Source organism: Coloeus monedula (genome assembly GCF_965178545.1).
Source record: "Coloeus monedula genome assembly, chromosome: 21".
Taxonomy (NCBI): Eukaryota; Metazoa; Chordata; class Aves; order Passeriformes; family Corvidae; genus Coloeus; species Coloeus monedula.
In genome coordinates, this window is record NC_138801.1 from 1,782,791 (window position 1) to 1,804,108 (window position 21,318).

The 21,318-nt window shown below is 55.5% G+C and overlaps 1 protein-coding gene across 3 annotated transcripts; it reads left to right on the forward strand.

Moving 5' to 3' along the window:
- Positions 1-3,409: 3,409 nt before the first annotated feature.
- Positions 3,410-21,052, forward strand: LHX6 (LIM homeobox 6). Of its 3 annotated transcripts, none has more exons than XM_082295171.1 (10): positions 3,410-3,523; positions 4,049-4,189; positions 4,487-4,669; positions 4,746-4,867; positions 10,297-10,517; positions 12,761-12,861; positions 12,942-13,037; positions 14,605-14,779; positions 15,328-15,431; positions 17,170-21,052. In XM_082295171.1, the coding sequence occupies exons 1-10, from the start codon at positions 3,449-3,451 to the stop codon at positions 17,188-17,190; spliced, it is 1,239 nt and encodes a 412-aa protein (XP_082151297.1). In that variant the 5' UTR covers positions 3,410-3,448; the 3' UTR covers positions 17,191-21,052. The 3 variants fall into 3 exon arrangements, with proteins under 3 accessions (XP_082151297.1, XP_082151298.1, XP_082151299.1); XM_082295173.1 differs by having other exon boundaries at positions 3,429-3,523; positions 4,124-4,189; XM_082295172.1 differs by lacking the exon at positions 15,328-15,431.
- The last annotated feature ends 266 nt before the right edge of the window (positions 21,053-21,318 follow it).

Here is a 21,318-nt window from a genome sequence, read left to right on the forward strand (position 1 = left end):
TAGATCTTGCAACACCTTTAGTAACTGTGCATGCAATATTTTATATGCACCAAAGCCAATTGATTTTGCATTTTGATTTGCAGACTCCAGAATGTTACTTTATGACGTGATAACCTTAAGCTAATGACACAGCACAGGTATTTTCAGTGTCATTTAGGCTGTAGGTGTGTGCCTGCATGTAGGAATTAGTGTATTTACACACCACTGAGGTCTGTGCTGTGCCCTGAGCTTTGGCATTTGTGTTCAGTGGTCCCTGACGGTGGCAGCTCCTCATGAGCCAGATGTGACAGTGTGAGAGTAACTGCAGCCTCTGAGACATCTGCCAAGCCATGAGCCTGGTGTTTGCCCCCTGTCCTGCCCAGCTTTGCTTTCTACTGGCTGGTCGAGGTGGTCAGCTGCCTCTTGGTGTGAGGTGGCACCAGTGTTTGTGGTGAGCTGGTCCTGCTGTGAGTGGGATTGCCCCAGGGGCCAAGTCCACAGATCTGATGGAAGGCATTGCTCTGAACCATCTGATCCGCAGCACGTTTTCCCCCTAAATGTCTGCAAAATAGAAATCTGAGGAAAAAACATTTTCTGGCAGCGTTTTCTCCTTTGTGCACACAGTGCTGTGACTGCATGTGCCAGGGGGATGTCAGAGAGCTCACGTGCTCAGGTCCAGGTGACACTGGTCTGATTTTCCAATGTTTGCCCTCCCCAGCCCTGTCAGACCTCATCGGTCACTCTTGAGCTGCTCCCCCAAGCTGCTTAATGGTGGTCTCAAACAGGAGGAGGAAAACAATTTGGAAACAGACCTGGTTTGTGCAGGCAGGAGTTGCTCAGTGGCACAGCCCAGGGAGGTTTGTATTCCTGCAGCAGCAGCACACCTCCCTCCAGGCAGAGCTCGCTTCCTGCTGCCGAACCGAGCACCTGGAACGGAGCCGTGCCTGTCTGTGGTGGAGGATTGTTGAAAGCCTGAATTGTTCAAAAGTAGGTCTTGTGCTGTTAATGTTTGTTTCCTAGTTTTTGGGTACCTGAGTAGAGGGAAAAGTGCTATTCTTGGGAGTTTGTACCCCTCTGAATGTCAGTGACACCCATTTGCATTTCTCTGTGAACAGCCTGTGTTTGTTCCTGCGTGGTCTAACATTTGTAGCTTTCCGGGTCTGTATCTGCATTGTTTAGAACAGCTCTGAATTCTGTTCCCATTAGGAATTTAGAAGATACCTGATTTCAAATGGGTGTGTGGCTGTGCTCCCATCAGAAACATACTTTGATATTTATTTGTATTTAAATACAATTTGTTGAAATTCTTACAGCTCTAAATAAACATTTAAAATGCATGTTTTCCTCCAGGAAAGCCGAGGGTGGCAAGCAGGAAGTGAGTGAGGGTGGTAAATGCTTGGCATCAGCCGAAGTCCACGGACAGAATCTGGGTACAATAGCATCAGTCTTTTTTTTTTTTAATTATTTCTTTGCACTGCCACGGTCGCTAACAGAAGTGCCTTGTCTGTCGCTCGGCCAGACTCAGACCTGGGGGAGCTTTATTGCAGGTCGGTGTTTGTGTTGGTCATTCCTGCTGCCGCCGGCCTGGCAGGCGCTGGTGCTGCCTGCGCTTCCCGGGAACGCTGCGGCTTCCCTGCGGCCCCAGGCCAGCACCGATAGCGCAGCGAACCCAGAGTTCCTAACCCCAGAGCTGGGAGGAGGGAAATGCTCAGAAACGTTTTTTTCCATGAGCATCAACCCTGGGACTTGGCTTAACACCGTCGTAAAAGAGATTTGAAGAGCACCGGGGAGCGCGGCATCTCTGCGGCCGGCGCCGGAGCCGTAAGTAGGGAGGTTGGCAGCTGGTGGTGGGAAGGAGAGCAGGGCTTGGTGCCTGGCTCCCGTGAAGAGGAATGGAGCTGTTTCTCACCTCCAGCCTACAGTCCTGTCCTCTGAGGGGGTTCCTTGCTTCCCCTGTGTTTCCAGCAAATCTGTGGGAGCAAGGTGGGTGACTGAGGGCAATGTTCACCGTGGCCCCAGTGTGGGGTTTTCCTTGGTAGCTGAACCATTCTGCCTGTGGACACGGTCCGTCCTCACTTGGGACTGGTGTGGAATCTTCACTCTGGGAACATAGAACATTCCCAACCCAAAATTCTGGGATTCTGGCCGAGCTGCTGCTTGACACGCTGCCACCTTGTTGCTGCCTTGTACAAACTCCAGCAGTGGTGGAGGGAGCACATGGGGGTAAGAGCAGGGATGGGCTCGGTGCTGATACCTGTTAGCTCCAGTGCTTTGCGTTCACCAGTCACTGCCCAGACCCTGCTCCTGGTGCAAGATGCGTGTTGGAGATCTGTCTGCTCTCAGCAGGCAGTGAGAGCAGGAGACCCTGCAGAGCCAAGACTTACTCCCAAGGCTGCGGAAAGGCAGAAGCTGGGCTGGAGTCACCCAGTTCCTGAGCCTGTTTTGGTTTTGTGGGGTCCAGAGAGCCTGGTCTGTAATCATGAGAGCAGTGCCAGCATCTGCTTGGGTGCATGGTGCTGGACCGTGGTGCTGAGCCATGGCTGCCACAGCCCAGCACCACTCTGGGGATGCAAACAAACCCCACACGGCCCTGCCTCGACCAGTGCTGCGTAGGGGGGACAGACAGCTTTCATGGCTGTGTCCATGAAAACTCCTACGTGTTTCTTCTGGAGCAGCCAGAGCTAATTCAGACCCTGCCAGTGAGACGAAGGGTTTAAATTGTCCTTTCTCAGCATCTTGCCTCTGCACTTGTCCATGTCCCCCTGCACTCGGCCTCTGAAGAGCTGGGGACAGAGGGGAGGACAAGCTGGCAGGCCTTGGGCTCCGTTTCCTGGGGGTTTCTCAGGCTTTCCTGCAGCCTCGATGTTTAAACCTAGTGCCTTGTATTTATTCTAAAATGGCTTTCATCTGATTTCCCTCTCGGTTAACAATTTAGCTGTCACAATCAATAACGGCGAGGATCCATCCCCGGCCGCCATCAGCTCACGTTACCGTCCTGCAATTACCCGGCGGTGGCACCGCTGCCGGGGCTTTGCTGGGGAATTATCAGGTTACTAATGAAGCCCGGGCAGCGGCGGGCGGCCAGACGCCGCGGCGGTGGGCGCGATCCCCGCTGCCGCGATCGGAGGGGGGCTGCGGGGCCGGCCCGGCCCGTGCGCCCCGTCGGGGCGGGCAGCGGCGGAGGAGGACCGGGACGAGCCGGACCGGGCTGCCCCCTCCCCGCCGCGCCCGCGGGCGGTGCCGCCGCCGGTGCTGCCGCCGCAGGTAGCGGGGCCCGGCGGGGCGGGCGGCCCCCGGGGCGCGGCGGGGGGGCGCCGCTTCCTGCCCGGCCCGCGGCCGCCCCCGGCGGGGGAGCGGGGCCGGCGCGGTTCCCCGCCCGGCTCCCCGCCCTTCCTGCCGCGGCCGCGGGACGCGCCGCCCGCGGGCACGGAGCGCGGCGGCGGCGGGCGGAGCGGGGCGCGCCCGCCCCATGCACCGGAGCCATGGGGGCGGGCAGCCCCGGGGCCCGGGCCGCCGCGCCCCGGCCGGCGCCCAGGCGGGCAAGGTGAGCGCTGCCGCCGCCGCCGCTGCCGTCGGGGCCGGGAGCGGGGCTGGAGCGGGGCCGGGCTCCCCGCGGCGGCCGGTACCGGGGCTAGGGCCGGGCCGGGGCCGGGGCCGCTCGCTGCCTCCCGCGCCAGAGGGGTGGATTTTTCCATCCCGGCGTTTTCTGGGGCGTTTTGTGCTCGGCAGAGGGAGAGGGGGAAGAATTTCGATTTTTAATTACTACCATTAAAAAAATCAAATTTGCAATTCTTTGGGTGGCCTGATGGATTCCCTGATTGACAGCCGGAATTGACACTCTGGTACCTCTTATCTCGGGCATTTACGGCAATTTCTAATTGCAGGTAGTTTGGGGGGTTTTTCAGCGCCTTGGCTCGCATGGGAACCGAGCGATTACTTCAAGAGGCCCGGGTTAAGTGCAGGCAGGGGGAGAATTCAATCCACATTCAAATTGCTTCATTAAAGAGACGCAGCTTTTGTTGCAAAGGATTTAAATGGCCACTAGAAAGTTCTTATTTATTGTTTTGAGGCGGTTTATATAGGGTGCCCCGCGCTCGCCCGGCGCATGGAGCCGCAGCCTCCCTCTCCCGCTCTCTCCATCAAGGTGATGCCGCCGGAGCCGCTGCCCAAGGGGAGCGCCCGCTGTCTCGACCCTCACTCCCGCGCCATGGTAAGCGGGGCCGGGGGTTGCGGGTTCCCGCCGGGACCCGCCGGGCCGGGAACGCGGGGACGCACCGGGCCGGGGGTGCCGGGAGCTGTGGGGACCGGCCGGGATCCGCTGGGCCGGGGGCTGTGAGGACGCGTCGGACCGGGGATTACGGGGTCCCGCCAGGGATGTCGGGGATTTGTGCGGACCCGCCGGGCCGGGGATGCCGAGGACTGCGGGGAGCCGGCGGGAAGCTGCGCTTCGGTCCTGCGGGGAACGGCGGGGCCCCGGCTGACGGCCCCGCGGCGGCTCTGCCCGCAGTCGCAGCCCGACGGGGAGCCTCTGCCTGGCGCGCTGGAGAAGGAGGACGCCCGCTCAGCTCCCAGCACCCCTTCCACGCCGTCCGTCTGCTCCCCGCCGTCCTCCTCCTCCTCCACGCCGTCGGCCGGCAAAAACGTCTGCTCCAGCTGCGGGCTGGAGATCCTCGACCGGTACCTGCTGAAGGTGAGCGGGGCGGAGGGCGGCGGGGGCGGCGGGGGACGGCGGGTGGCCCCGGGTCTCAGCCCCTTCTCTGCCGCAGGTGAACAACCTTATCTGGCACGTCCGGTGCCTGGAGTGTTCCGTGTGCCGCACCTCGCTGCGCCAGCAGCACAGCTGCTACATCAAGAACAAGGAGATCTTCTGCAAGATGGACTACTTCAGGTAGGGACCGGGCCGGGGCCGCTCCAGGGGTCTCAGCCGTCTCCGGCTGCCGCGGGGTCGGGGCCGCTCCGGCGCTGCCGTGGGGAAGGTTTGGAAAAGCCACCGGGCTCCCTGGAGCAGCCGGGTGGGAGACGACCCTCGGGAAGCGGGGAGAAAGGAAGGAAGGGAGTTTGGGGTGCAACTACACAACCGCTCGGAGAGATTCCTGCCCTCTGGCCGGGCTGTGCGGGCCGCCCCGAGCCCCTGCTCCTCCCGGCTCGGCGGCGACAGCGCCCGGCTCCGGGGGTGCGGCGCGGCGGGGATGGCCCCGCGGCGGGGAAACGGGGCTCGAACGGCCTCGTCCCGGCTCCTGCCGGAGGGCAAATAGGTGCTGCCAGCCTGCGGTGCCCAGAGGCTTTCGGGGAACCCCTGTTCGCGCTGTGGGCCCGCAATGGCCGGAGCGTCCGCGGCGGGAGCGCGCTACAGAACGGAAACGAACGACGGGCAGCGGCTGCGGCCGGCCGGGGCTCGGCGGCGGCCCCGGGACTCGGTCCGGACTCGCACACCCGGGCAGCCTGTCCAGCAGGGAGGATGTTCTGGCTTCGACAGTCTTTCTGTTCTAAACCTTAAACCACGAATTTTCCCCCAGTTTGGCTCGCACGAGGGGACCGAGTATTTTTGAGCTCCTCTCTGGGGTTTAACTAAACATTGGAACCCCCGCTCCGACTTTCCCCATCCTACCAGGATGAGGGAATGCTGTTTGACCCGGGAGGAAAGGGAATGGCGGGCAGGAAATGGGAATGACCCCGGCGGGGCGCGGGGGGCTCGGAGCATCCTCCGGCCGCGGCAGAGCTCTGGGCTGCCCCGACGGCAGCGGGCAGGGGAGCTCGGGGGAATATCTCAGAGATTCCTCCGGTGTTTTTTATTAAAGGGTCTGCGACTATCCGATTTTCCGCAGCTCAGCCCCTGCCCCCGCCGGGCTCGGTGCGGTGCCGCCGGGAGTGCGGGGCTCACGGAGGCGGGTGAGGGGCTCGGAGAACCGGGTCAGTCCCGAGGCTGCGGTGCTCTGCGTCCTGCCCTGTGGAGACTTTTGTTGTTGTTATTACTGTTATTATTATTGTTGTTATTATTTTCAAACTGCAATTTTCGGTAATTTCAGCGAAATTTTCCCCACTCAACACAGAAAGACACAAAGGGGTCCCGGGGCCTCGGTGCTGTTTTGGGGTACTTTGAGCGTTTTCATTCGTTTATCACCGTTCTGGTGCCGCTGATGTTTGGTTTGTTTTTAAGAACGGATCTTTCCAAAGGCGGTTTTAAAGTAGCGCCGGGACCTCAAAATGACCTTCGAGCAAATGTGGCAAATAATAGTGTTAAAACAAATCTGTTTCGCGATCCCCGGTCCGAGAAGCCCCGACCCCCTCCCCGTTGGGAGCAGTCGGGCTCTGCCCGCCGGTACCGGCGGGGCCAAGGGAAATAAAACGAAAATCGCGGAAGCCGCCCCAGGATGCTCCCGGTTCCTGCGGTGCCCGTTCAGGGGGCGCGGGGGCTCCCAGCCCGCGCTCCGCACTTGTCTTTTGCAAAAAAAAAGGTGGGGGTTTGGAGAGATTTTTTATTTTATTTTGGTGAATCTTCGAGCGGCGGCAGCGACGGCAGCGGCGGCGCTCGGAGCCCGGCGGGCGCGGAGCTCCCTCGCTCCCTCCGGCCCCGCGGGGATCGCTGCGGCTCCCGGCCGAGTCCCTGGCCGGCCCCGGTGCGGTGGGAGGGGGTGGCGGGAGGGGGTCGCTCCCGCCGTCTCCCGTAGCAGAACCCGCCGGGCTGAGCCGCCGCCGTCGGTGCCGGTGTGCGGCCGGGAGCCGCTCGCCAGGGCTGGGATCCCTCCGGCTGCCCCTGGCAAACTGGCCTCGTTGTCCGCTCTCTCGGCCCCCTCCTGCACCCGCCCAGCCCTGGGAGCATCCCGGCTGGCGTCTTGTTGACTCCACTCAGTGGAACCCGGCGCGTGGCACAGGGTAAACCTGATCCTCCGGATGGATTTTTAAATTTTTATCTATTATTTGAGGCGCGTTAAATGTGTGGGGTTTATTTAAAAGCAAAGCAGAAACCCCATCCTAGCACGTGTGGTCCTTGGAGCAAGGCAGAGGGAAGGGGCAGTGGGATGCTCTGCACAGGTCACACGGATGCTCTGTGACTGCAGTGCTGGTTCCTCCGACACCGGGGCTGTTGGGGGACGCTGAGGATGAAGGCTGTCAGGCACGGGGCTGTCATGTCCCAGCTCCACTGCCCACGGGGAGTGTGCTTAGGCCCTCTCTGTCCAAGTGTCCCTTCTCTGTCCCCATGAGGGGCTGTGTATGTGCTGGCACTGATGCGAATCCATGGCCTCGTGCATTTTTAAGCAAATGCTGCTGTTTCCTGTGTCTTGTCAAATAATTACATTTGGCATCTAAGGCTCCAACGTTTCAAGGAGAACCAAATTAAAATTGGAGCTCATTGAGCAGAACATTGTGTTCCCGGGCGATGCAAGGGCTGCTCACAGCCAAGCTCCCACGGCTCCGGTCGCTCGGAGGCCCAGCATGATCCTGGTGTGATTCCTGCTGTGCCCTGCTGTGACCTCGGTGGGCAGTCTGTAGGCATATGACCTTGGGGTCACTGGCTGGGCTGTGGCTCAGGTGATCTTCACCCCTCGCTCTTATGTCCCTCTGGGATGATGCTCCCTCTCAGGCATTGCTGTGGCTCAGTGTGAAATCCTCGCTGAGGCACCGCTGCTGTTCTGTGAGACTGGGGAGATGTCTGGGAGCTGCAGCTGACTCTGAGGGCTGTGTTAGGGGCTTCCTACAGAGTGGATCCAAGAGGGGACGGGAATGTTTGGAGCTGTGAGTGGCCCTGGGGCTGGGTGCCTCTTGCCCTGTCCCCACAGGCAGGGATGGACAGGAGGGCTGAAGGAGCTGTGGCACCGGGGTACGAGCGGCGTGGGAGAGACAGGAGGCACCAGGGCCTCCTCCTGCCTCTGCTGTTCCCGCAACCCAGATGATGCGGCCGCCCCTGGGGGAGGTGGGATGAGTCTTGTTGGGATGAGTCTCTCTGGGATGAGTCTTTCCTGGTAACATTGCAGTTACTTTCCATCCCCAGAGTTAACCTTTGGGGAGAGCATTCACTCACAAACCATGCACGCAGGGCTCTGATAGCAGCTGGTGATGCTCCAGCTTGTGCCACTGTTCTGGGCTTGGATAAATCCTCTGGCTCTTTGTCTCTTGCTACAGTGTGGCCCTGTCCCCATCCCCATCCCTGTCCCTGCCAGGCAGGAGTCATGTGGAACCTCTGTCCTGGTGCTCTCCTGCTCCGAGCAGATGGGGCTCTTCAGGCTCCCACTGCCCTGCAAGGACGGTGAGCTAAAGCCCGTGTTATGTTTGAGCTGTTATTTGCAGTGGTGATGGGTCAGGACAGGCTTTTCGCAGGCATTTCTCTCCCCATTCCTGTGTCCCTGGCAGTTGCGGTGCCACGGTGGTTGTCCCTGCAGTGAGGGTCTCTGTTGGGTGACAGCGGGTGCTGTGCCCGGCCCCAGCGCTGTCTCCGCAGAGCGCGGTGGCTGCAGCGGTGCCGCAGGCGGGAGTTGGCCGAGAGCCGCAGGCGCAGCATCAGTGGTTGCGGGTGCCGCAGGCTGTGCAGCCCCGTGCCCGCGGTGCTGCTGAGCCTCAGCCTCTCTCCAGGTTCTGCTCATGCCGTGGCTCTGCAGGGACAGCGGCATCAGCCCCTGCCTGCGCTGCTGCCATGGCCACACGAGTCCCTGCGCCTTTGGCAAGCCCTGCCCTGCTCCCTGGGCACCGCTGCCAATCTGGGGGTCCTGCCTGGCCCTCGGGAGATGCCTGGGTGTCTCCCCCAGATCCCAGCTGATGTGTGATGGGGATGTGTGACCTTTTCTGTGTGGTGCCTGGTGCCTCAGTTTCCCCCATCCCCGTGATGTGCTCCCCCCGCGGGCTGGGATTCGAGCGGGGAGCGGCGATCACCACGTGCCATTAGCTCCCTACGCCTGCCCCTCGCTTGATACTGTTCAGCAAGTACGACTGTTTACATAGCACATTGTTCAAAGTAATTCAATTTGCAGGAATGATCTTTATTTCTAAATAAAAAATTAATACAGTTCTTTTGTTTGTGCGTTTATATAAACGAGCTGGCACAAAGTCAGTTTACAATGTTCCCATCTGAAGTAAATTAGTGAAGTCTCTTAGCTAAGTCTCTGTATAATTTCAGCACAGAAATGTCCCTTTTTTTTTCTTCTTTGGTCAGCTATGGTCAGGCTTAAAAATTTAGACCCTTATTTTCCTCCCAAATAGTTTTGCTGTTAGTAATCCCAGCACCGGACAGTCTTTCCACATCTTGCTGGGCCCACGGTGGGCAGCAGTTCCATGGTGTGGGGTCAGGCATGGGCAGCACACTGGCTGTGATGGCCTGACCTGGGCTCTGTCTCTGCCTGTCTGCAGAGCCTGGGGCTGCTCTGGCCACTGAACTGAAGGGTTTGAGGTGCGAGGTCTCTCCTGTTGCTTGTTGCGGTTATTTCTTGTTGGTGTTTTGTGCCTGCACTGAGAAATGCTGGAGCTGCTGTGGTGAGGGGCTGGCTGGAGCCCTCGGGAGCTTGAGGTGGCAGTGGCAGTTCTGGGGCTGTGTGGGGAAGTGCAGTGACTGTGTTGGAGTCAGAACCACCTCTGGGGTGGCAGAAGAGATGCTCCCTTCTCTCCTGATGCTCTCGCTGCTGCTCATTGCATTTATTTTTTTAAGCAGTAATACTGAATGCAGAAATCAAACCAAGGCCAGGCCTGGCACCTCATGTCAGACACTGTCACCCCCTGCGAATCACCTGCCCTTGGCCATCAGCATCCTGATGGGAATGGGGTTTTTCACACAATCACCTGGTGAGGGGATCCTGGCTGTCTTGTTGCCTCTTCACTGCGATGAGCTACCTTCCATCATAGCTCATTCCAGCGCAGTCATCATCCTCTCACAGTGAGGAGACCTCCTCCATGGGGGAAAAGCAGATGTGTGCGCCTGTACGTGTGAGGAGAACACACATGGTTTGATTTATGGCAGCGGGAGAGAACCAGCTCTGACACAGTTTCCATCCGAGTCTCACACTGGCTGTTATCAAAATAAAAAACCCACGGGCTTGGAAGCTGATTCACAGCGCTGCGTCACCTCAGCGCCTCGGCCGCGTCTGGCGCCTCAGGGCTGCAGTGAGTTACACCCCACTCCTGCCCACGCTGCTGTCACGGGAAAAGCCACCGGTGGGGCAGCTCCACTTCCTCTCTCCACGAATGGGTGTTGTGGGTGTTGGGGTGGTCAGGGTGAGCAATGGGATCGACAGCAGTGCCTGCAACCCGGCATCGTGCTGCCTGCCTTCCCCTGCCTGCCTTCCCCTGCCTGCCCTCCCCTGCCTGCCCTCACCTGCCTCTTCTCCTCCGCAGCCGGTTCGGTACGAAGTGTGCCCGCTGTGGCAGGCAGATCTACGCCAGCGACTGGGTGCGGCGAGCACGGGGCAATGCCTACCACCTCGCCTGCTTCGCCTGCTTCTCCTGCAAGCGGCAGCTCTCCACCGGCGAGGAGTTCGGCCTGGTGGAGGAGAAGGTGTTGTGCCGGATCCACTACGACACCATGATAGAGAACCTCAAACGAGCGGCAGAGAACGGTACGGAACGCCGGCGGCCTCGGCCCGGGCAGGGTGTCACTGTCCCCCGCGCTGACCCTTAGCACAGGGTGTTGGGGTCGGTTCTATCATTGCCAAAAGTGGTGATGGGTGGCCCTGGGAGATGTTGAGCACAAGGCCCTGTGCTGGCAGGAGGGCTCATGGGGTGGCCAATGTGCTGGGAGCACCTGTGGCTCGTGGCAGACCTGTGTGCCAGGGACAATGCCAGGGACAGTGCCTGGTCCTGCACTGCCCCACGTGCAGTGCCTGAGGAAGCTGCTGGGATTTTGAGGCCGTGAGTCATAAATGTAGAAGGCGGGATTGGCAATTTGACAAAACCTTCCCATCGTTTTCCACCCGCCCTGCCCATCCTGGGTTGTGCCACTCCCAGCTGGACAGCGCTGCACCATGGCCAGCCAGCCTCCACTGTCCCAATCGATTCAGTGACACTGAGGTCACGCAGCACTGCAGCTCCTGTCCCTTCCCCATCCTCCTGCATGGCAGTGCACAGAGAGATGCTCAGAGGAACAAATTTGTGGGGTAAATCCAGAGTGGTACTCAGGGAGGCCGGGCAGTATCAGGGCCTGTCCTGTGGTGGAAAGTACTTCAGCACATGGTGGGCACAGGGAGTGACACGCCATGTCCCGGCCCATGCAGCATGTGGAAACCATTAACAACCTGACAGGAAAATAATATGTTTCTGTTTACTGTGTTTGAGTAAGAGGATGAAAACAGAGTGCCCAGTTGGGCTGGGAGAGTCCCAGCTCGGACGTGGCTCATGGCATGTTGGTCCATATGGTCAGCTTCTGCGGGGGCGTGAGGGAGTGATGGGGAGCAAGGATGGAGGGGGAGAAGTCACGTGTCCTGCGGGAGCAGAATGGTGTGAGGACAGCAGGGTCTGGCACTGGGGACTCCTGCAGAGCTGTTGCCCCAGCTGAGGGCTGGGATGGTGGGTTTGCTGCTGCTGCTTGGAACAACCTGCTGGTGTGGGCTGAGCACCAGTGCTGGGCAGTGCTGGGGCACCTGGTGAGTATCAGGTGTCACTACCTGTGTCCAGGAGCTTTTGAGAAGGGGGTGGGATCACTTTGGAGGGCTGTAGTTGCTATGGAGTTGGAGGGCCGCACTCCCCCCTCCAGTAATTACCCAGCAATTTCTTCTGCACATGAGGTTTTACATACAAGAAAAATAAACAGATGTTGCTGAAGTCAGAGTCCCATTCATCATCCGAAAAGAACAAGTCAAACTATATGAGAAAGTCCTTCAACTCAAGCCAAGACAATCACAGCCCGGTCCAGCTTGTGGAGCGATCGCCGGGCTGTGCAGGCGCATCCTGGGAGCGGGATGAGCGCCAGCCCTGCTCAGCCACCCTCCCTCAGCCACCCTCCCTCGCCCATTCCTCAGTGGTGCTTCACCTACACTGCCCAGAGCAGCCAGGGCTGCAGCAGGACCCCAGTGAGGAGTGAGGGATCTGGCTCTGGACGCTGTCCCTGGAGGCTGCACAGCAGCGTGAGCACGGCTGGGCTTGCCCTGACACCGTGCTGGGCAAGGGGGAGGTCAGTGCCCCCCTGGAGGGTCCCCCTTGGTGCGGCTGCTGCTCAGAGCATGGCCACCCCAAGGCCGTGGGGATGGTGCTGCTCCTGCTGCTGCTCTGGGATGCAGGAGGAAGAGGTGGTCAGGTGCTGGGACGATTTGGGGCTGGGGAAAGGAGCAAAGAGCCCACTGAAATGCTCTGAGCAAACGAAAGGACTGATGGAGGCTGTGCCCACGAGGGAAAACAGGGTCACAGGGAGCAGCGAGGGGCAGGAGTGATGGATGTTGGTGAGCCTGGAAGAGACAGGGTCCCTTCTGAGCTGCTCCCTGGAGGATGTGGCCAAGTGGTGACTGTGAGTCAAGGCCAGTGGGACATCAGTGCTTGCCCTCACACACCACCTTGACCCTTTTCTTGCTCCTGTCTCTCCTTATTCCCTGTGGCTTCCACCACTTGCTGCATTTTTCTTAATTCAACAGTAAACTCCTAGGGAAGGGTGGTTTCTCCTTCCCGGTGTGTGGAGGGGCTCAGCAGCCCAGGGCAGCTCCTGAGTGGCAGTGCTGGCTCCACTCTTCCTGCTCCCACTGCAGCAAGGGATGCTGTGGGTGTCCCACACGGTGATGCCACCAGGTGTGGTGTCCCCCAGATGAGCAGCTGCCGCACTCAGAGGGGGCAGGTGGGTTTCTGACCTGTGGCTCATAGGGCTTCTCTCCTGTAGGCAATGGGATCACGCTGGAAGGGGCCGTGCCCTCGGAGCAGGACAGCCAGCCGAAGCCAGCCAAGCGAGCCCGCACCTCCTTCACCGCCGAGCAGCTGCAGGTCGGGCAGGAGGGCCGGGGGGCTGGGAGGGGCCGTGGCTCCCCAGCCTCACCCTGAGCCCCTCTCTCCTCTCTCCGCAGGTCATGCAGGCACAGTTTGCTCAGGACAACAACCCCGACGCACAAACGCTTCAGAAGCTGGCGGACATGACGGGGCTGAGCCGGAGGGTCATTCAGGTGAGGGCAGGGATGGGCAGGGCAGGGAGGGGGCACCTGAAGGCTGGCACCAGACAGGGCTCACAGCCCCGTGGCTCCTCACCCCTGGCCATGCAGCACCCAGCGGCTCCTCTGCTCCCACAGCGATGCTAGCACCATTCGATGCCAGCACCATTCTTTCTCTGTCTCGCTCGTGGGTTTTCTATTTGTTTTTCCCTCTTATGATGCAATGAATCAAAGCCCCAACAGCCCCAGCAATTTGCAATAAATCTCTGGGTGGGAAAGCTGCCGTTTGCACGGGGTCCTGGAGCGCTGTGCTCTGTCCCAGCCGCTGACACAGAGTGCGGGAGCTTCCCTGGCAGCCGGCCCTGCCACGAGCAGGCAAGGTTCACCAGCGTCAGGAAGCATTGGGATCGAGAAGTTTAAAGAAAAAGAGGTTTTGCAGCCCCAGGGGACACAGTGACAGGGAAGTCCCCGCGCCTGAGCTGGGAGGGAAGGGCGAGTGGTGCCGTAGGGACAGAGAAATGTCCCCTCTGCAACTCCCCGCTCACAGACAGCCCAGCTTTACCTCTTGGTGACATTTGTACTCATCACTTTAATGTTCTGCTCACATACTTTCTGCACACAATAAAAACACGAGTGATTAAAATAAATTTCTTTAAGCTTTCATCCAAGACTGTTTCGCCAATGACACATTTAAATTTTGTGTGTGAAAATCTGGCTCGAGCCTCTGTTGTTGAGATTCTCCATTTAGCTAAAGATCAAGCAGGCTGCACACTGGGTGATTTTTTATGTGGATATTTTTTAAAGGCGCTTCGAACAGGAAACAATTTGTCAAACGCTTACGACTGTTTCCTTCTCTGTGGTCCAGTGTGCTCTGCCTTGGAGAGCTGATCTTCATTCAGTCCTGGAGAAGGTTTTTAGTCCCAGCTATCTTTCAAAAATTAGGGCATAAGAAACAGATCACCTCTTTAGCATAAAACCCCACTTCCATGCATGTTTTAACTCTAGGATGTAATTCCTTAACTACTCCTTCAATTAAAAGCAGTGAGATTTGATCAGAGATCTCATACCTGCTGCTCACACAGACTATGGCTGTATCCCACCACAGTACCCTCCTTCCTCAGCTTTAATGTTCTGCTGATGAGGTTTTTGAATATGATAAACCACAAGTGATGGAAACAATATTGTTTGTATCATTCTTAAAGTCACAACTTATCCTAGTTTAAGCTCCTACTTATTTTTGTCTGCTCTTGTTTCTCTCTTTGCCAATGCTCAAGTGCCCCAACCGATCTCAGCTGTGCTTTTAGGCCAGGTGAGCTGGGGCTACAGATTAAATAAGACCTTGAAAGGTGCTGCCATCATTTGCAGGGAAGCTGTGCAGGGGCAAAGCTTTGCATACACAACTTTCCTCTCGCTCTGCTGAGTGTAAAACAAACCTGTGGAAACTGGTGAAGTGCAGATTTCTCTATTTTATTCAGTTTTCATAAACACTTCGAAGAGACCCCCATCCAAGGACCCTGGCGAAGGACCACACTCCAACCCAATCGTCTCTCAGCTGTCACAGCGTTCGCTGCTTTTGTTCCAGGTTTGGTTTCAAAACTGCAGAGCCCGCCATAAAAAACACACCCCGCAGCACACGGTGCCGCCCTCGGGAGCGCCCCCGTCCCGCATCCCCTCCTCGCTGTCCGACGACATTCACTACTCGCCCTTCAGCAGCCCGGAGCGGGCCCGGATGGTGACGCTGCACGGATACATCGAAAGTAAGAGGCGGTGGCGGGGCCGGGGCAGGGCGGGGGCAGCGTCCGGGAGAGGCGGTGGCAAAACCCTCCTTGTGCTAAGGGTGCAGGGCTGGTGCCCGTGCTGCTCCTGCTCCTTGTGTCTGATTAACTTTGCCTTTGGGATTACCTCGCCCCCAGGAAAGTCAGTGCTTGGGTTTTACCTGACTGGTCCTTGGCCCTCTTGCGCTCTCTGTGTCATGGAGAAGAGGTGTGAGCGTGCCCCGTGGGGCTCGGTGGTCAGTGGTCTCCTTCCTGCTCAGAACAGCAGAGTTGCTTTCCCTGACAGTTCCCGGTGCCAGTGAATGATTTGTGAGTGAGGGGCAGCTTTGGTCATGCCTGGACAGAGGTTTGGCTCTGTGGCTCTTGTGAGGCTTCTCCCCTCCCTCGCCCATGAGGGCTCCTGCTGTGCCTCTGCCTGACCCGCCGGGCACCTCCTGCTCCCCGCGTGTCCCGGTGGAAGCCTGGCCGTGCCGGATGGAGGGCGTGTGTTGTTTGTAGTAACAGAGGCTGAAGCCTCTTCTCATCCACAGGTCAGGTACAGTGTGGACAAGTGCACTGTAGACTTCCCTACACTGCTCCACCAGTGCACCTCAAAGCAGACATGGAAGGACCACTATCTAATAGGGGTGAGAAGGTAAATGTAGTCCCTCTTCCAGGCTGCGGGGACTACCCTCCCCTGTAGCAGAGATTTGTGTGTAACATCATTGCCACCGCTGTCTCCTGTCAGCATCACTGCCTCTCCATGACCTCTGGCAGCTGCCACCCACCCATGTGTCTTTCCTTAGTTTTGGGGGCCCTTAGGTTGATGTACCCACTGTTGGTCAAAATGGCATCACTGTGTTTTTCACTGGACACCCCTCGTTGTTGTGACGTGCTGGGACTGTGCGCCTGCATCCATGGAAGGCTCTCACACCCTCCTGCCTGAATCCTCCCTGGTTTCCCCTTCCTGTGTGCCCTGGGCTCTGTCCTGCTCCGTTCCTCAGGCACCTGCACGTGTTGTCAGTGTGAACAGCAACTGGCTGTCAACAACGGAGCAGGGGGGAGCTCCAGCATGCACTAACTTCCCAGTTTTCCACGAGTTAACAAAAAAGATTCATTTCTTGTGGATTGCAGTATTGCTTAAAAAAAAAACAACCAAAAAAACAACAACTGGCTGTTACAATATCTGAAGTAGGAATGTTATTTCACAATGTCTGGCCGGGAGACAATACTGAATGTTGATATTTTTCTGTTCAGCACTTACAGTATCTGTTCTAACACACGGCTTATCGGGGGCAAGATTTCTCAAACATGCTTGGAAGATTTTATTTAGGACCCCAGTTTCAGTGGCTTCCTTTTCAGGGAACACTGAGCCTTTGGCAACTCTTAGTGGTTTTAGCTTTTGTCTTCACTGTTAGAGGTTCTCAGCACCTCTCTTTTCAGATCTCTCTCTACTCAGTGCAGCAGCTTATTGAGCTATGTTTCAATGGGCAGAAGCAGGGACCCAGCAAAGCTATTTTTCAGTCTAAATTCCACCATTTTTTCATATCTGCCCAGCAAGCTGCAGAGTTTTCACGAAATATTATACAGTCCTGGTGCTGTTGTTAAAGAAGCTTCACTGCAGCAAGCAGCTCCTGATTTAAATGCAATTACTGCCTCACAGCTGTTGCAGAACAGGGTTCTCAGGACACGGAGCTTCCCCCCAACCAGCTCCTTTTCTAAACAATCCCTTGCATGTTGAATTCCTTAAAACTGAAGTAGCTTTTTTTTCCCCACATCCAAAAATTTTTAATAGCCGAGATAGCTGAGATCCTGGGAAAACTATTTAAATGCTGAGTGTGTGTTTCCCTCTGCGTGGGAAGCACCCCCCACCCTCCTCTCGGGGTGCCCAGTGCAGTGGCTGGTGAGAACTGAGCTGTGACCAGCTCAGCGGCTGCTCCCCCTGCCCCTGCAGGGGAAGGGGCTGTACTTGCAGAGCAGCGATGTGCAGTGTTTTGGGGAGCCTGTGCTGATCAGTGAGTGAGTGAGGTGGACAGTCAGGGCTGCTGGTCATGGTCTTTGTCTTCCTTGGTAGCTGCTGTATCACGGAACAGATGAGTGAAGTGCTGGTTTTGGTGTGCTGCCCGGTTTTGCTTGGTTTCACAGTGAAGGTGTGGTGCACCTCTGCCACAGTCCCGTTACCTCCCACCTGGGCTCCTCAGTGCGGCCCCGGCGGCTCCTTCCCTGGGCAGGGCTGGCAGCTCCCGGGCAGACAGCGCTTCCAGAGAGGGATTTCCTACGAGGAAGTGGCTGCCACAGCAGAGCCCGAGTGTGTTCTGCTGCTCCCTGCAAGCACATCACCACCGCGAGGGCTCTGTCCATGGAAGCCGCTGACGCTCCCGTTCTTCCCCCAGGTCATCCTCTTTCAGTACTGACTGCGCGGACTCTTCCTCACCTGTCCATGGCCCTACCAGCACCACTGCCCCTCAGCCGCTGACACAGCGCCCGGCCCACGGCAGCTGCCACCAGTCCCGCGGGAGAAGCTCAGATCCAGCACTCTCAGTTCTTTCCATTGACCAGCACCTCGCGTCCGCTCTGATTTCTCCAGCGACACTCTGTGTATGTGTGTGTTGAGTGCAGAGTTACATTTTACACTTGTTTCTTGTGGACTTGTAGAATGACCGTGAGTCTCTCCAAGGCAGTGCCAGACACAGTCAAAACTGGTGACTCTGCTGTGCTTGCAAGTCTTGCTCCCAAACCCATGGGAATATGAACAACCCAGAACACGCTGAGTCTCAGGGGGGTCGATGATCACCTCTGAGCACAAAGGAAGGAGGAATTTATGTGGTTTGGCCTGATTCTCTTTTTGCACCAGTGAAGCAGTTCCTGGACATCCCTCCTTCTTTCCACTCGCACGTGTGAAATCTGAAATTGGCTTTTTGGCTCAGCAACTTGATATATAGACAGACCTTCCTGAATGAAACTCGCAGGTAGCTGAGACTCCACTGAGTGGAAAACATGATGCCAGCTGGAAATAGGCAGTTTTTCTTCCTCCTCAAAGTGCTTTAGAATCACATGTCCTTTGATCACTCAAAGGTAAGTAAATCTTAGTGTTTTTCCCCCCGGTTTTATAGGAGGGGAAGCAGAGATGTCCGAAACTGAGAGGAACCATGAGGGTTTGTGGCAGAGCCAGGTTTAGCACCCTGAAGTTTTTGATTGCTGACTTGTTCTTAGAACACTGAATATCTCTCTCCTCTCACAGCCATCTGCCAAATCTTTTTTTTTTTAAAGTTTTTTACTCTTGTTCTTTATTAACAAGCTACTTTATTTCCTTGGAGTCATATTGGATCACAAATGGGTGATTTCAGAATGTACCTACAGAAAACTCTCAGACAATCCATACTCTGGGACTGGGAAACGCTCACTGGAAGGTGCCCATAAAGGTGTAGAAATGTTCTGCCCTGCTGTGGACTCAAGTTCAGTCAGTGGAAAGAGTTGGGTAGAAACTGGAGACCAGTTAAAAAGGTGAAAACCACAGTAAGGCCAGCGGGAACGGTCGCTAGCCAAGTGGACAGCAAGGGGATGGCATCTTCCTTTGGCAGCATTGCTCTGATTCCCTCTGCCCTCCTGCTCTCCCTTGCTGGGGTACGGCTGTCGGTCCTGCCAGGCCCTGGGATGAGGGTGCATCCCAGGAGAACTGCTGGGCTCAGGGCAACAGCAAAGGAAGTGCTCAGCAGTCTGGCCCTAAGACAGGAAAAGGACTCTAAAATGATCCTTCATTGATGGTAATAACGAAAAGTAAACAAGTGACCTCTGCCAGCCCTTCTCAGTTTGCACCGAGCCAAGAGCAGGTCTGTAACAAAACCTCTCTCCACGCAAGCACATGGGCCTGTCCTGCTGTGAAGTGTCTGTGAGGCCGCTCTTCCAAGAATGTGAAAGCCTACCCTGAGCCACAGCTAGTGAGGGATATGACTGAACCATGTCCGAGGAGCAGGAGATGGGAATCCATCTGTTACATAACTTGTTTTTAATTGGGACTGTGTTTTCCTCTCTGGGAGATCCTGGATCAACCCCGACATGGGCTGGGTGGGCAGCCATCCCTCTGCTCTGGCCAGCCTGTATTGCACACGTGGGGGGCTTCTCCTGCCCGTGTCCCTGAACTCCGTGTGACACCAGCAGCCAGACACATGGCTCCAGCTAAACCACGAGGAGCGCTCCAGAAATGGCAGGAGGAGATGGGGACGTCTGCTGAGGTGGCCACCAAGATCTCTTGGTTTGAGAAGTAACTGAGTACAAGCACACATTGATATTGGTTGGAACAAATACACACACACACACACACACACATACACACACAGTTCTGTGTGTGTGTACATATATTAAGAGAGTGATGGTACTACCTCGGACAGTTGGGCCAGTATCTGTCTAATTGCAGCCAGCAGCTCTATTCCCAATTTAAAATGACATTTGAAAGGAGAGAGGGGAATTAAGAGAGGGGAATTAAGTCCACAAAATCTTATTGTCACCTCCCGATGTGTGAGTGACCATTTCCAGAGTGTGACTGGTGACAAGGCGCTCCCGCACGCCTGACCTGGCTGGAGCCATCGCTGCAGAGGCGTCCCCTCAGGGAGGGGACAGTCACCAGTTGCTCCAGTTGCACCAGGTGCAGTCCTTTTTGTCCTTGTCCATAGCAATGAGGGAAAGATGGGTGTTCCCTTGGCTGGCTGTTGGTGACTGTTTGTCATCACAGGTTGAGGAGGTTGCTGTGTCCATGTGCCAGCCTTGAGATGCTCGTGGGGGCCGGGGGGTCACTGGGGCCTGACTTTTTTCTCCATTTGTGCTTGCACATCCTAATGACCATTTAGTTGTGGAATTAGTGCCATAAAAGAATGGGTAGTTTTTTCATTTAAGACTGAAGGAGAGACTTCAGGCTGTAACTTGCCCTGACATCCCACAGTCTCTGAGATTGCCGCAACTGTTCTGTTGAGGGAGAAAAGGGTTTGATGTGTTTCTCTCTTCTGTCATGGCAATGCAATGAAAGGGAAACTATGAAATATGTATCTGCTAAATACCAACTTGATCAGAAAAAACCCACTTGTGAAATGTCCTGGATGTCCAAGGGTTTGTAACTGATACCACGGCAGGGCCGGAGTGCAAGGCAGGGGCCGAGGGAATGTAGGTGTTTCTCTCCAGGGACGTGGGCTCACCACAGACTGTGCTCGGGGCACTTCCCCCCATAAGTAGCCAGGAGCAGCTTTGCTAATTCAGAAATCAGGCTCTGTTTATATTAAGCCCAAATTGTTTGCAAAAACTGGAAGCAATTCAGCTTGTGCAGTTTTAGAGCTAATTATGTGTATGGAAAATACTCAACTGTACCAAGAATGTAAGAAATCTTCTAATTTATTCAATACATTGTTTCACAACATATTTCACACTGACTGTTGCCACTGAACCAAACCTTATCTCAGGTCATTTGCATTCATCTCCTGTCTGTGGATTAAAAAAAAAATAAAATTAAAGTCATTCTCATTTTCTTAGTTTATTCAGTAATTGCCAGATGGGTTCTGGTGCAGCAATGCAGACTCCACGCACTAAACTTTTCCAGTTGCTATTTACAAACCCTTTTGCAGACAGAATCCACTGAAGACAGCCAGCGAAAGGCTCTTCACTCCAGTTTAACAAGGTAACTAACAGGGCTCAGCTCTGGAAGTGGGATGGTTTAAGGTTTCATCACCAGTGATTTTTTCTGGCTCATGCTGGTTAACCCAATGCCCGAGCTAAAGGTGCTTACACAACTCACTCATTGGGACGGGGAGTGGGAACCAATCCTGCACTACTATCAGTGATTTATCTGTAGGATGCCAACTAAACACCAGTTTTATTTCATCTGCCAATCATTTTGTTGTAGCATGTTGCAATTCTGCATGTCTTGGCTACAATGGTTAAAAAATTTTTTCTCTGAATGAGTGGACAGTCAAGACTAATATTTATTTTAAAAAAGTAAAACAAAATTGTAAGCACTTTTTGTAAAACCAATGTCTGTTTTGTTACATACTTTTAATGTTGTGCTTTGTAAATGTCTTATTTGTGTAATAAATAAAGTTAATGCAAGTAGAAGTGCTGGCACTTACATCCAGAAAATGATGTAATTCCATTTTATTTTATTTTTAAATACTTTCTGGCTTACTAATCAAGCAGCAACCCACCCAGTTTTCCCCTTTTATTATTTTGTTAAACTCTGGCTTCAGGAGAGTTCAACAAACGTTCGTAGTAAATGGATATAATTTCCTAGTTAGCAAACCAGTCATTAAAGAATACCTCTGGTGTACATTATTACAATGATCAATCAATATCAAAGTACTGAGCAAAAAGAGAGGAAAGGAATTCACCAGGACAGCTAACTAAAATCTGGGAAAATAATGTTGATTAAGATGGATTTGAATGACTTCAACACCGAATCTGAGGCACTCTTTTTAACAAATTGTTTTCAGGCTTAATAATGTTTATACATACTACACTGCACACCTCTCAGGAATATTATTGTGAGTACAGTCAGCTTTTTT